The 13,778-nt window shown below is 47.0% G+C and overlaps 1 protein-coding gene across 3 annotated transcripts in view; it reads left to right on the forward strand.

The window, feature by feature from the left end:
* Positions 1 to 13,778, forward strand: part of LOC119466080 (nuclear pore complex protein Nup153-like) — a 68,978-nt gene that overhangs the window by 30,587 nt on the left and 24,613 nt on the right. For all 3 annotated transcript variants that reach the window (XM_049657606.1, XM_049657607.1, XM_049657609.1), the window contains exons 10-12: positions 2,863 to 2,938; positions 8,888 to 9,046; positions 11,476 to 11,943. In XM_049657606.1, the coding sequence (XP_049513563.1) occupies positions 2,863 to 2,938; positions 8,888 to 9,046; positions 11,476 to 11,943 (703 nt within the window). The remainder of the gene's footprint in view (positions 1 to 2,862; positions 2,939 to 8,887; positions 9,047 to 11,475; positions 11,944 to 13,778) is intronic.

Genomic DNA, 13,778 nt, shown 5'->3' on the forward strand with positions numbered 1-13,778 from the left:
GTGGCCAGCGCTTGCTATGCGCTTGCGCGCCGCGATATTTCACGACTCGCACCGTTCGTGCATCGTGCTATGGTGCACGAATACTTCAAAAATACGTCCTTTTAATTCGAACAAATTTTCGGGCCCCTTCGAGTTCGAATTATCGAGATTCGACAGTAGTTTTAATTGTGTTTCGATGATACGAATTTTGGCTAATACGAATATTTTTCGTGACCCCGTGAGATTCGTATCATCGAGCTTTTACTGTATAGAACACCAGGGCTTAGTGGTTGTAGAAAGCAATTCGAAGTATTTCGAAGTTGCATATTATTCTCAGCTGTATCGCAGATTTAAATGTAGAAAAACTTGCATGATGGCAATTTGACAGTGGTTTTTGTGCCTCAGAAGCCTCAAAAATATTCTTCGTGCTCGTTATAAACGGCTCATCATTACACTGGAATGGCTTCTATCTACTTGATAGTCGCTTTGTCGGACGTATTTTCATCATAGATGGCCAATTCTTCTACTGTGCAGGAATTACTGCTCCCAACCCTGCAAAAGCAAACTATATCCCACTTTTCATCGTCGTGGTCTTGTACTTCCAACATGCAGACTTCCTTCATCACTGCACTTGAATGGCCTCCATATACTTGATAGTAACTTTATTGGATGTTTTTTCGTCATCGATGGCCAAATATTCATCTATTTTGCAGCAAGTACTGCTCCCCAAGCCTGGAAAAGCAAACTGTGTGTAGCGCTCACCAACGCGGCGATGCTAAGGTCGGCGCTCTGGGCCGGCACCTTGGTGCCGGCTGCAAAAGACAAAAATAAAGTTAGGCTGCGCTTGCTCAATGCGTAAGCATGGCACGTGCTAGTCCGTTCTAAAAGCCTGCAGCGATGGTCCTCTTGTTCTGGCGCTCCGCGGCGACCCCTCGGTTGTTGTTGCCTCGGTTCCGGACATGTGTATCCTGGTTTTCATCGTCGTCTTCTAGCTCCAACAAGCACTCTTCCTTCATCATTGCACTTGAATGGCCTCCATCTACTTCATAGTCGCTTTGTAGGATGTATTTTAGCCAGAGACGGCGAATTCTTCGTCTGCTGTGCAGCAATTACTGCTCCCTTAATCTGCAACAGCAAACTGTATATCCTGCTTTACAGCGTCATCGTCTTCTACCTCAAACATGCACACTTACTATAGTGGTGCAAACTTATTTTGGCCCTTGATACACAGACATTTCGCTATAGAAGTCCCCTTACCCTTGAGTACATAAGTTCAGGCTGACTTAGCGCCTCTGGAATAACAGCACAAGAAATCGGAAGCTGTTACAAGCAATAGCGTCTTCATTGTACATTCAACTCATGTAGTGCCTTTGACAACCACTGAGCCCTGGTGTCCTATATTTAGGAGACGTAGATCATGGCGTGCTGCGGGCTATGTGCAAATAACAGGCAAAACTTGCCGACATAAATACACCCCTAAGCATATCAGAAACACACAAAATTATGATCGCTACCGAGACAATAGGTATTGACTAGAATATTATCAAATGTCGTGGCTACTGCTGCAGTCGTGTTTCTTACCTTCCGCCATTTTGATTTCACCTCTAGGGCTTTCTGAGGAAGACAAGGATGAATCTGTCACGTATGCTGGCAGAGGTGTATGGAGAATAGCTAAAATTATTTTTTTGGTATGGTAACTGCACAATAGCAAATTTTGGGGTACGTTCATTACACAAGGGGGAAAAAAAAAATTGATTTTTTGCGACCAGTCTGGTGGTGCATTCTATACGCGAGTAAATATGGTGTTTAACTTTTCATAACTTGTCCATAGAACACCGTGCACACCAGAACCTCGTTCATAGTTTGTAGGAAAAAAATGTGCAAAAATGTACTAACCTAAATGATCTAAAACACATTTGAGAATAAATAAGTGCCAGCATGCACTTTGCCCCTCGTAGACCTTCAGCTGTCATTTCCAAATCAGTAAGGGATAATATTTAGCAGCACAAGAGCATTTTTTTCTTGCCTCATCCAAGCCTCAGTAACAGTACCAAAGTGCCCGAAAGCCTCCTCAACGCATGAAAAGTCCTTGGTTGCGAGTGCCGCAGTGCGGAAAAGGAGCCGGCCGCGCCCACCACTGTACTTGCGCTCTGTACGTGCGAATGGGTTGGCTGGAGCAAAGCCTGCCAGTGCAACCTCTGAGGCCATGTATTAACCGTCTATAGCGAAATAACTTCTTTTGTGTGTGTGTCTACCGGAATTTGTATTCTGGTAGCAAAATGTCAAACACATTCGCCAATCAAGCTTTTAAACATATCTGCGCGAATATTCTGGCTTCCCCATGGCACTGTCACTGCCATTAACTGCAATTTAAATTTTTAATGCCAAAGATGATGCTGCAAGCATTGCAGCTGTTAACAAAGGTGCTGCACGTTAACTTGGCACCAAACCACAACTTCAGTTCTTTAATCCTGACAAAGCAGCACTGGTTAGGCCTAGCAGTCTAGACGGTATAGCTGCGACGAAAGCATGGTTGAATCGCAGCCGGCTAACCAATGTGCTGGTCCCACTTGGTAATGCTGCTTACATGGGATGTGTATTAGTAAGTGCAAAGCACGTGTAACTAATTTGTTATTCCTGACCCACATATTGGCATGGCCGCCTGTGGGCCCTCAAGATCCATGGAGACCTATTGCTGGCTCATTGTAGTCATCATGCTTGCATTTATTTTTCAGTGACCCGATAATTCTTGTTCTGCCGATAATAACTTGTATGCGTCGCGAGGTTTTGACTGTATAAAAATCTAGCTACTGATTTGTTCTTTTTCAGCAGAAGTTACTAAAATGCGGTGTGGTGCTGCTTTTTTTGTCTTCTGTTGTCCAGGTGTATCAGTTCTCTGAGCCTTGGGGACCAAGTGGCGATGAGAAACAGCAGGAAGATAAACTGTCTAATGACACAGGTAAGCTTGAGCTCATTTTCTTTCTGGTAATCTTGTGCAGCAGTTCCAGTTGTGTGAGTAGCTAGGCTGTGGAAGTTTGCTTGTGCTGTCACACTCATTCTGAGGACTTTTTCAGTCTTAAAAATTCTCGGAAGCTTTGGTAAAGTTTCTAACACTGTTTGGTCGCAACTAGGCTTGTGCAAATAGTGCTTTTTTTGGTTCGAAGCAAATTCGAAGCGAATACTTCGAATAGTAGCAAGTAAAGAAAAAAAAAACGGCAGAGGGCTAAGGTCTGGGATTTATTCAAGGAAAGTAAACATCTTGATTATTTATGAAAATCTACAAATTTTCATGCAAAAACACTAGCTGTTCCACATGCTGGGGTTTGAGGTGCTCTCTTCTGCAGCTTGCGACGACTCCTGCAGTGGAAAAAAGCCTTTCACTTCTTGTCTGGGTGGCTGGTATTGAAAGATATTATGGGCAGCTGCAACCAGGGTTGGGGTAAAGGTCAACCCTGGCCCTTGCTTTTCCACCACACAAGGGGGTCTTTGGACCGGGAAAGAAGGGGGAGCCTTCGAGTACCCAGCAGCCTCATCCGAGATTGTACGGCTTGACTGATGATGTGCACGCGAACTGAAGTGTGTAAAAGCACAGGGTCCCCTGATGGGTCTGTAGAGCAGGTGCTGTTCTCACTTGTTGCTGTACCATGTTGATCATCTGGCACAGTCTCTTTTGCTGCCATTGTGAGTAGAGTGAATGCCCATTGCTTCGCAGGTCGTTCAGCATAACAGACATCTTTGTATCTAGGATCGACCAACATGGCCAATGCAGGAAGGCGTGACATCTTGATATCAGGGAACCTTGTCTTGATGCTGCGCAAAAGCCTTGAGGCAAGAAAAGCTTTGGAAAAATGTTCAGCTAGAACCACCTTGGTACACTGCAACGGGGGAATGACTTGTGACAGCGTGGGATATCTGTCCCCAGACAGTTGTTGCATGGTCAAGGGGCTTCAAGACTTGCAGTGCTGCATTCATAAGCTTCCACTCACTTGCGTTCAAGTTTGGAACTGCGTCAGATTCTGAAAGTTCTACAGTGATGACCGTACGCAGCTTCACAAGCCTGGCCATCATGGCATGCTCACTGTTTCATCGTGTTGGGATGTCTTGTATAACCTCGAGAGGGTCCAGCTGCATGTTTCTCTGAATTTCCTGAAGCCGTCCTTGGGCCTTGACACTCCATTTGTATCTAGCCACAATCGCTCTGGCTTTAGCGCAGAGCTGCAAAAACCCTGACACTTCTCTTTTGGCATCACTTACACACAACTGAAGGGTGTGCCCGAAACACTGCACACCATTTCAGGACGACTGCGCTACTGCAGAAGTAAAGTTCCTTCCATTATCTGTAACGACAAAGATCGGCACAGTATCGTGGGCTGGAAGTTCGCACTCCTCGCTGACACCTGCGATAAATAGCTCCAGGTTTGCTGCAGTGTGAGAGTCTGTCATCTCCGTGTAAGCCAATGCATGCACGTGTTGCACTGTCCATGACGTGACAAGTTACGCAAACGTAGATGTCATTTGCCGCCGATGTCCGACCATCAGTTGTGATTGAAAGCGACTCCACTCCGCTTGCAAAAATGTCCCCGAGCTTCTTTTTCATCTTCTCTTTGCTTGATGCGTAGAGGTCTGGAATAATGGCTCTCGAGAACGTTGTCCGAGACGGCATGGCATAATCCGGCATAGCGAACTTCATGTCGAGGAAACCCGGTTCTTCGACTATGTTGTAGGGGTGCATACCACGAGCTACGAAGCGAGCTTTCATTTTTGTCATCTGTTGAGCTTTTGGGGCTGACGCTTTCATTTTCGGCTTGAAACTGTCGGCTATGGATGGCTGTTGACCATTTGCCTTGCTTGCCCCCTTGAGCTTGGATGGCCTTTCGCGTGAGTCCTGCTTCTCTTGGTACTGTACTTTCCGGTGTATAAGACGCATTTTTTTTTTCTGAATTTTTCGTCGGTGCATCTTATAGAACGGTGCGACTTATGTAGGTTTTTTTTTTTTAAGGAAAAACTGCCGTCAAAATCGGATTCGATGTTATGGTCACGCGAAGCACACTGGTTGACTTAATTGCTACGGGTTCTGTTCGCGCTATCGAGGTACCGGGTATGTTCTTCTCGGGATCGAGTTCCCGAGCGCTGTGCGAGAAGGACAGAGCAGCAGTGCAAGCGGCGGCAGGCCGACCGCGAGTCGGCCGACGCCGAATTCGTTGCATCTGCAGATCGCTGCCAAGATACGGCGCGCGCTGCTGAGCAGCAAACTACGCAGTTGCTACCAGAGTTTTAGCCCCCCCCCCCCCCCCCCTCCTCCTTCCCGCGCTGCCTTCCCGTTTTCCTCCCTTGTGCGCGATTCAGCTCACCTTCGGATGCTTTCACTCGCACATATAGCATACGGTGCGCGGGGACGCTGTTATTGCCCTTGGACTTTATACACAACATTGCGGCAACCACGACGGCAGAAATGCGCCTGGAGTGGAAATATGCGGAACCCATACGCTTGCGCGCGACCCGTGTTAACGGAGTGAAATGTGTTTTTTTTTTTTTTTGGAAAAACTGCCGTTTTGAGGGGGGTGCGTCTTATACAAAGGTGCGAGTTATAGGCCGGAAAATACGGTAGTCCTTGTGCAAGTGAAGGTGTCTCCTTAACCCTTTGAAGGTCGAATTATTTTGAAAAAAAACTTTCCCAGATGGTCAAATTACTTTATTGCGGATATTGAATGTACAAAATGTATAAAGTCGGGAATAAATAGTGAAAAAAAATTACAAACAGTATTTTGATGTCGGCATCACTCAGAACTCCAAATGTTCAATAATATTTCAGAGTGTGGTATTCCTTGAAACACGGTTCTACGCACAGCGCCTTATCGCGCCAATCAAGGTAGCGCCAATCAAAGAGCAGCGCCAATCAAGGTAGAAATCAGCTTCCGCCGCATCTGCAAGAGAGCTCACGTTTCGCGCGCCTCCGTTGCGATCATTCGGCGGAACCGAAACCGTGTTGCCGCAGAGAGCGAGAATACCTCGTGAGCGGCGCTGATAAACAAGCTAAGACAGCGCCAATCAAGATAGAAATCAACTTCCGCCGCCCCTGCAAGAAAGTGCCGACAGAGAGAAAACTAACGTTTGGCGCGTCTCCGTTGCGATCACGCGGCGCAACCGAAACCGCGTAAGCGCGTTGCCGCAGAGAGTGAGAATACCTCGTGAGCAGCTCTGATAAACAAGCTAAGACAGCGCCAATCAAGATAGAAATCAACTTCAGCGCCACTGCAAGACAGTGCCGACAGAGAGAAAACTCACGTTTCGCGCACCTCCGTTGCGATCACGCGGCGGAACCGAAAGCGCGTTGCCACAGAGAGCGAGAATACCTCGTGAGCGACGGTGATAAACAAGCTAAGAGCAGCGCCAATAAAGGTAGAAATCAACTTCCGCCGTTCCTTCAAGGGAGTGCCGACAAAGAGAAAAATCACGTTTCGAGCGCCTCCGTTGCGATCACCCGGTGAAACCGAAACCGCGAAAGGGGTGTTGCCACAGTGTGCGCGACGCACGCGCTGAAACTAGAAATCAGTTCTGTTTAACTCCGCAAGAAGGTAGCACAAATGTCACACTTGTAAGTCCTAAAAGGTGGCAGCACCTCCCGGTAAGCATGCATCGTCATTATGGCGCGAAATTTCAAACGGAGGATCGAAACCGTACCCGTACGACAAAGACCTTGTGGGACAGAAAACCGCCGCCGTACAGATCGGCAAAAACCTTCAAAGGGTTAAATGCGTTGCTAGGGTTGTTGTCGTACTTGTCGGGGTCTTCAGGACAGCCTTGCATTTAAGACATCGAGCTTCGGTTCCTGGTGGAATCTTTACAAAAAAGTTCCAAATCGGATTGCTGGCCGCATGGTGCTCTCTGCAGTGTTCCAAAGCGGCTGGGATTGATCAAATGCCGCCACTGCAGAGACAGAGTCGCCCACTAAACGCAATCGACCACACCATCACATCGACGAGATGCGTTTTTGCATGCCTTTGTTCTGAGTATAGTTCTGTTTTCCTGGTTTGGATTGGATTGGGAAAAGTATTACTGAATCCAAAACCGAAACTTCCGAAAACGCCTTCTCCCTGTCATGTGTGGCTATTCGTTCGAGCCGAATACTTCGAAATTTCCGAATAACAAAATTCAAATCAAAGCAAATATCGAATAGCGCATTATTCATTCAACTATTCGAAAATATTGAATGTTCGCACAAGCCTAGTCCTTCATTGTTTAGGGAAAATGAGTTGTGTTCATGAGAAAGTTTTACTCGTCATTTGCTGAACCTTCCACTGGAAATCTGATGAAAGAGTGACAGGGGATGCTTGCTTCAAGCAAGTTTATACCAACAAGTTCCTAAAGCAGGCAAAAGTGTTAACGGGAAATTTGCTAAAGATGTCACTGTGACCTACAAACGGTGCATTGTTTATCAGTGTCTGCTGTTTCAAGTCTGGTGCTCTTTGTGTGTTGAGTCAGATGGTGTATGGTTGCTAATGAAGTGTGTATGTACAGTGGAATCTCGATGATACGATCACGGCTAATACGAATTTCTGGATGATACGAATTTTTCTGTGGTCCCGGCCGAGCCCCATTACTTTGCAACGTGCTAGAGAACGGTTGTTACGAATCGATTTTTGACTTGCGTCGGTTGATACGAATAAACGCCGCCCCACCAACGGCCGCGCTTTCTCCTTTTCTCTTTTGGTGCAGAGGCGCGGACGCGGCGCCGGACAGCATGGAGGTCGCGACTGGGCGCGAAGAGTTTGACGCGGTGGCGCTTTTCTTGCTTGTGCGCTTTTCCCCACACAGGCGTGGGGAAGTGCGGTCTATCGCTTCAACGGAAACTGAGCGGCGTAAGCACAGCGCATACAAAGGTCAGAGCCGTGTGGAGATCGCTTTCAAGATATGGTGCGCGCGACAACCCCGACAGCCGGCACAGGCGCAAAGTACAAGAACGCATTTGTTGTAAGAGTAGAAGCCGCCCCCCTCTCCCTCCTTCCCTTCTTCCCTCTTGCGCTGCCCTCCTGCTGTGCTCCTTTCGCGTGGGAGATTGTGTCGCCAGTTGCCCTTGCGCCCGGTTGCAAGATACGCATTTGGTGCCACACAGCTCAGTGTCGCTCCCCCCCCTGCCTTTGGCGCGACGGAAGCAGGGCCGGGCTCGACCAGCGTGCCTGGCCTTGACGGGAGTCGCGTTTGCTCGCCGCTGTGCGTTCGCTCTCCGCTGTGCGTTCGCTCTCCGTGCGTGAAGGCGCGCTTTCACTTGCACATACAGCGCGGCGACGATTTTATCGCCCTTGGACTCATGCTACACGTCTCATGCTCCTCCTCCGCATCGCCCTCGTTGATCTCCTCTGCCATCGGTGGGTTCTCACTACCGCCCTTGTCGTCGAGATTGTCCAGCGGAAGCTGCATTATAACCGGTATTTTGTCTCACGCGGCTGCACTGTAAGCGGTATGCGTATACATGGAGTTCTATGGGAGGGTAAACGGGAGTCGGAAAAGGCCGCGTTATAGCCTGTTCTGCACTATAAACAGTTACGTTATCATCTATACTGTAAATGCTTTTTACGTGTGTGTGCCTCAGTGAGTTCACCTCCGACTCTTTAATTTAGCTAGTTTTAATTGTGTTTCGATGATACGAATTTCGGCTAATACGAATATTTTTCGTGACCCTGTGAGATTCGTATCGAGATTCCACTGTATTCCTCAAAAGGTGTGTGTTCATGCAGAGCTAGCTTTAAAGGCAAGGAAAAAAAAAGAAAGAACTGTGATACTCTTCCCCCTACCTCTCCACCTCCTTTCTCTGTGTTGCGTCTGTAGAATTTTACACATTTTAAGCTTCATAGGCTGGCAGGTATACTTTTGTGTTTTGGCAGTGCGTTACATGCACCGTTTTATTCAGGTCATCGACTGAAGAAGCCCAGAGAGGCCATCAAGGCAGATCCTCAAGCAAAGTCTGTACTGGATGTCGTCAGACCAGAGAGCGAGAGGTCTGAGGGCAATAAAGAGCCAGAGAAATCCAAGGCGAAAGTCGACAAGGACAGCAGCAGTTCCACAAAAGGTGCGAGCAACTGTTCTTCTTCTACAAGTTAAGATGGGCTTGGTGAGCTTTTTAAGTGTGGAGAAAGAACAGCTCCTGCAACAAGAATGCTTTTTTGATGGAATTTCCAAAGCGACAAACACCTGCTGGGGTATTTTTGTGACTGTGGCAATGCACTGCTGAGCTTGAGGTCGTGGGTTCGATCCTGGATGCGACTGCTGCATTTTTATGGGGGCAAAAAGCAAAAATGCTCGTGCATTTAGACTTAGGTACGTTAGAGAACTCCAGATGGTCAGAATTATGGCGTTCCTTATAATCAGATCACGGTTTTGGCATATAATACTAGGCTTGTGTGAATATTTGAGTTCTTCTAACATTATGCTATTCAATAAATGCGTTGGCTCTAATTTCAGTATTTCTAGTTTTCTCGAAACGAACGAATATGCATATTTTTCAGCGTATAAACCGCAACCTCCAATTGCAACACCCCGGAAAGAAAGAAAATGCATACAACGGCCAAATCTTTGTAATAAGTCTTCATTCGTCAATACACGAATCGTCCACGGCATATCTTCGGTCAGCTGCTCTTTTCCTCACCTCTTCGGTGACACTGATGGTGGAAAACTTTGCCGTAAATGTGGTATCACGGCCGTGTGGGCCATGCTGTCACGAAGCCACTTTTTGTATAAAAATTTGCATATAACCTGCACCCTGATCTTACTGCTGAACTTAAAAAAACTCTGTATGCTTGCAGAACAGGTTAAGTAAGTTTGCGTGTAGACAGAAAGCGCCAAGCTGAATTTGCACAACACAGCGTAAACTATCGGCAGTATGCAGGTGGTTGCACTTCACAGCATTGTGACGATGCACGACGTGTGAACGTGACACGCTTCTGCAGCCTCAACGACCACGAAATATTAAGTAGACTGAAGCACAACAGTTAGCAAGAGCCCGTAAACCAATTTTATGTGCAGCTGATGTTGAAAAAAATGTTGAATTTGCATTTTTGTATTAGAAATATCTGCTTAACACCACTTTCAAAGTAAGCTGACTCCAAAAAAAGTTTTTTTAACAATAAAAAAAAAAAACTTTATAGATTTGTAAACATCTGGCTCTGGTCTCAAGGCAGGGGGTTCTCCCCCCCCCTCCCCCCCCCCCCACGGTGGGTTACGGTGGACCGGTTCTGCTCCGGTTCACCGCCGACCACTTCGATTGACCATGTCAAAATTTTTCTTCCCCCCCCCAATCCTTGGGTGTTCCTTTATTGGGGGGGGGGGGGGGGGAATATATAAACTAATAGTGATGTAGAAGTTAAGAAAATTACACACTTTTCTAGTGTGCTGTTCGCAATAATAGGGTAGGAAATCGGCCGTTGGTAGCTGCCGTGATATTGCGGAGCATGTGACTTTCTGTTCATGCAATGCTGCCATTTTGGTACCTCCGTAAAGGTCAAGTAGCCACAGAACTGTATTTTGCCGTGCAGAAATAAACAAAAAGCAGTGAACAACAAAATTAAAAAACTAGCCTTATGAGAACACAGGAAGTGCTCCTATTGACGTATTTTGGCAGTGGTGTGCTGGGCATTTTTTTTGTCCTGATGAAGTTTGGCTATCACGATGGGATGCATCGCTGACTCACATTTGTTTTATTAATACGTCCAAGATGCTAAGATGGTTAATTTACAATTCAAAATGGCAGAATAATTTATTGATCAAAAAAGAGAAAAAAAAGAGCCTTAGTCGTGTGAGCACCCCCTCCCCAACCCTTCCCTGGTTGCATTTTAATATGTCTCCCCCTCACGAATTTTGGGGGAGGACCCTGTCTGAAAACGGTATGCAAATTCCACAGTTATTTGAACTACTATTCACTTTGAAATTATTTGGCACTAATTACTATTCGCTTCAACTTTGCTGTAAAATTTATACTCGCACAAGCAACCTGCCGTGGTTGCTAAGTTGCTATGGTGTTGGGCTGCTGAGCACGAGGTCGTGGGAATCGAATCCCGGCCACGGCGGCCGCATTTCGATGGGGGCGAAATGCATAAAATACCCTTGTACTTAGATTTGGGGGCACCTTAATGAATCCCAGGTGGTCCAAATTAATCCGGAGTTCCCCACTACGACATGCCTCATAATCAGATGATGGTTTTGGTACGTAAAACCTCATAATTACTATTTGCACACACCTACATAATACCCCAGAATTTCATATACGTAATGACAAAGGTGAGCCATGAATTCTCATGTTAAAGTCTTAGTGTATTTTTAGAAACATGTTTCACTGTGTGATTACCACTCTGCCATTACCAGCCTTGCCAGGCTGTGTGCACACCTTGTATCTTAGGGCAGTTAATAGCAGAGATGAATAGGCATGCATATTAATATCATAGTAATATGGTCTAAGGGATGTCCTGCGCTCATTTCCTTCAACCGCTTGCTTGTTGTGAGCAGATGTTGGGGACCTCTGGGAGCGCTTCAAGCCCGCTGAAGGAAACTGGTCATGCTCGACGTGCATGATCAGCAACCCAGCCTCGGCAAGTTGCTGCCAAGCTTGTGAAACGCCATCTCCTAATGTTGCTCCCAAAGCAGCAGTAGTGGCTCCCACGAGCCTTCCTTCCTCAACGCCACCTCCTCCTCAGCCACTGTCTGCCAGTGGTGCTCCCACAGCTTCTCGCTGGGAGTGCACCACATGCCTGGTGAGGAACGAGACCAGCGCCACTCGCTGCTGTGCCTGCGAGAGTCCTCGGCCATCCTCGACCAGCAGTGCTACACCTGGTGCTACGCCTTCTGCGGTAGCCAGTGGTTCCCTTTGGGAGTGTGACACATGCCTCGTCAGGAACCAGCCCATGGCCATGCGCTGTTGTGCCTGTGAGAATCCCCGGCCGTCGGCCAGCAGTGTCACTCCTTCTTCGGCAGAGGGTGAGCTTCCCACTTCTTTCTCTGTGACCACAGCAGTTAAGGGGGCAGTAAAGAGAAAAGTTACTTGAGCTGTGTTAGCAAATTGCCCTTTTGCAATACCAAAAAACAAAAGCCACTCTTTCTGAGAGGGGAGGCTTGGTAATCCAGAAGAGACACTGAAACGAAAGACAGGCGGCAACGCTGCCTTGAAGTTCCCACACCAGCTTGTCATGATAGCATCTGCTTGGGCTTAGTTCATTTTTTATAAGCAAAGATGGGTTAACTGAAATCTGTGACGTTGCACTTTCTAACCAACGCTGGGGTTCTGGCATGAAACTCAAAATTTAACTTTTACCTAAATTCCTCTTCCAACAAATAGTTTTTGCAGAATGACATTAATAAAAATAGCTTTTGATGAATACTTAATCTCTTTATCAACTATGAGGTTAAATGTCTTTGCCAAATGGCGACCCCCTAGGGTCGAATTTTGTTATTCCAGATTGAAACTTTCAGAGCGACTTATTTCGAAAAAATTTCCCGCAATCTTTTTAGAGTGACCATAATCTCACAAAAAATATTTTACATTGGTAAACATGCATTGTTTACTCGTGAATACAGATGGGCTTGCATAAATACTTATATTAGGAATAAAAAAGTACCGTATTTACACGATTGTAAGTCGACTCGAATGTAGGTCGACCCCCCCAAAATTGCATGTCTCAAAAAAAAAAAAAAAAATGGGGGGGAGAAAAACCACACGAGTGCATTTCACACAAGGGAAATTTATTGATGGGGTTGCTAAGACTACTCATCGTCACTAGAGTTGACCTCACTGGTACTGCTGCCGTCATAGCTGCTGCGGTCCCACAGCACGTCGTCATCAAAAGTGAGTCCACACTTCGCGAACGACCGCACCACGACATCGCGCGATACAGCCCCCCACGCAGAGAGGACCCACCCGCACACAGTAGCCAGTGAGGCCAAATTTTCTCGCAAGAATCCGCCACTGCCGCACCACACGTTCACTGACTCCAGACTTCCGTCCTGCTGCGCAGTTGTTAGTTTCCTCAACATGGAGGATAGCAGCCCGTTTGAACGCTGCTGAGAACGAGCGCCGAAAGTTCTTGGCACTCATGACAGGCGCGACGATTCAGCACAACAGCAGAAGTGACAGATGCGCGCGGCCGTCGAAAACAATCGTATCTCAAAGAAAAGCTCTTCCGCCAACTACTAATACCCCCCAAACGACGGCTCTTCCGCCAACTACCAATACCCCCTAACGGCGGCTCTTCCGCCAGCTACCAATACCCCCCTAACGGCGGCTCTTCCGCCATCTACCAATACCCCCTAAGCGGCGGCTCTTCCATGATCGATGCTCCCACAAGAGCCGTGCGCTCGTGGTGCGCGCAATCAAAATGTATGCAATACAGTAAATTATTACGCTACGCTTCTACCGTAACCATAAAAACGTAGGTGCAAAGTTGTAACCACGCCGTAGCACCCCTGATTTCTCGTTTCTCTTGCCGTTACTAGCGGTACACGGTTCGGTTTCGATTCTAAGTCGACCCCCCCAACTTTGGATTGCCAAATTTGAAAAAATGGGTCGACCTACAATCGTGTAAATACGGTAGATACACTGGAATAGATAGATGTACAGTAGCTGACCGATTTTCTGGTCTTCCCGGGGACTGACAAATAGTCCGAAAAATCGAACAGTCGGAAAAACCGAACAGTCAGAGAAAATCGCGCATGCCCCCCCCTTCTCAAGAAAAAAAATTATGAGGCTTAGAGCGGCTTAAAAAAATGGCACAGTTTCGCCCAAAAGGTGGAGCATCGATTGCAATAGCAAATTAATA

The sequence above is a fragment of the Dermacentor silvarum genome, chromosome 10 (assembly GCF_013339745.2).
Source record: "Dermacentor silvarum isolate Dsil-2018 chromosome 10, BIME_Dsil_1.4, whole genome shotgun sequence".
Lineage (NCBI taxonomy): Eukaryota > Metazoa > Arthropoda > Arachnida > Ixodida > Ixodidae > Dermacentor > Dermacentor silvarum.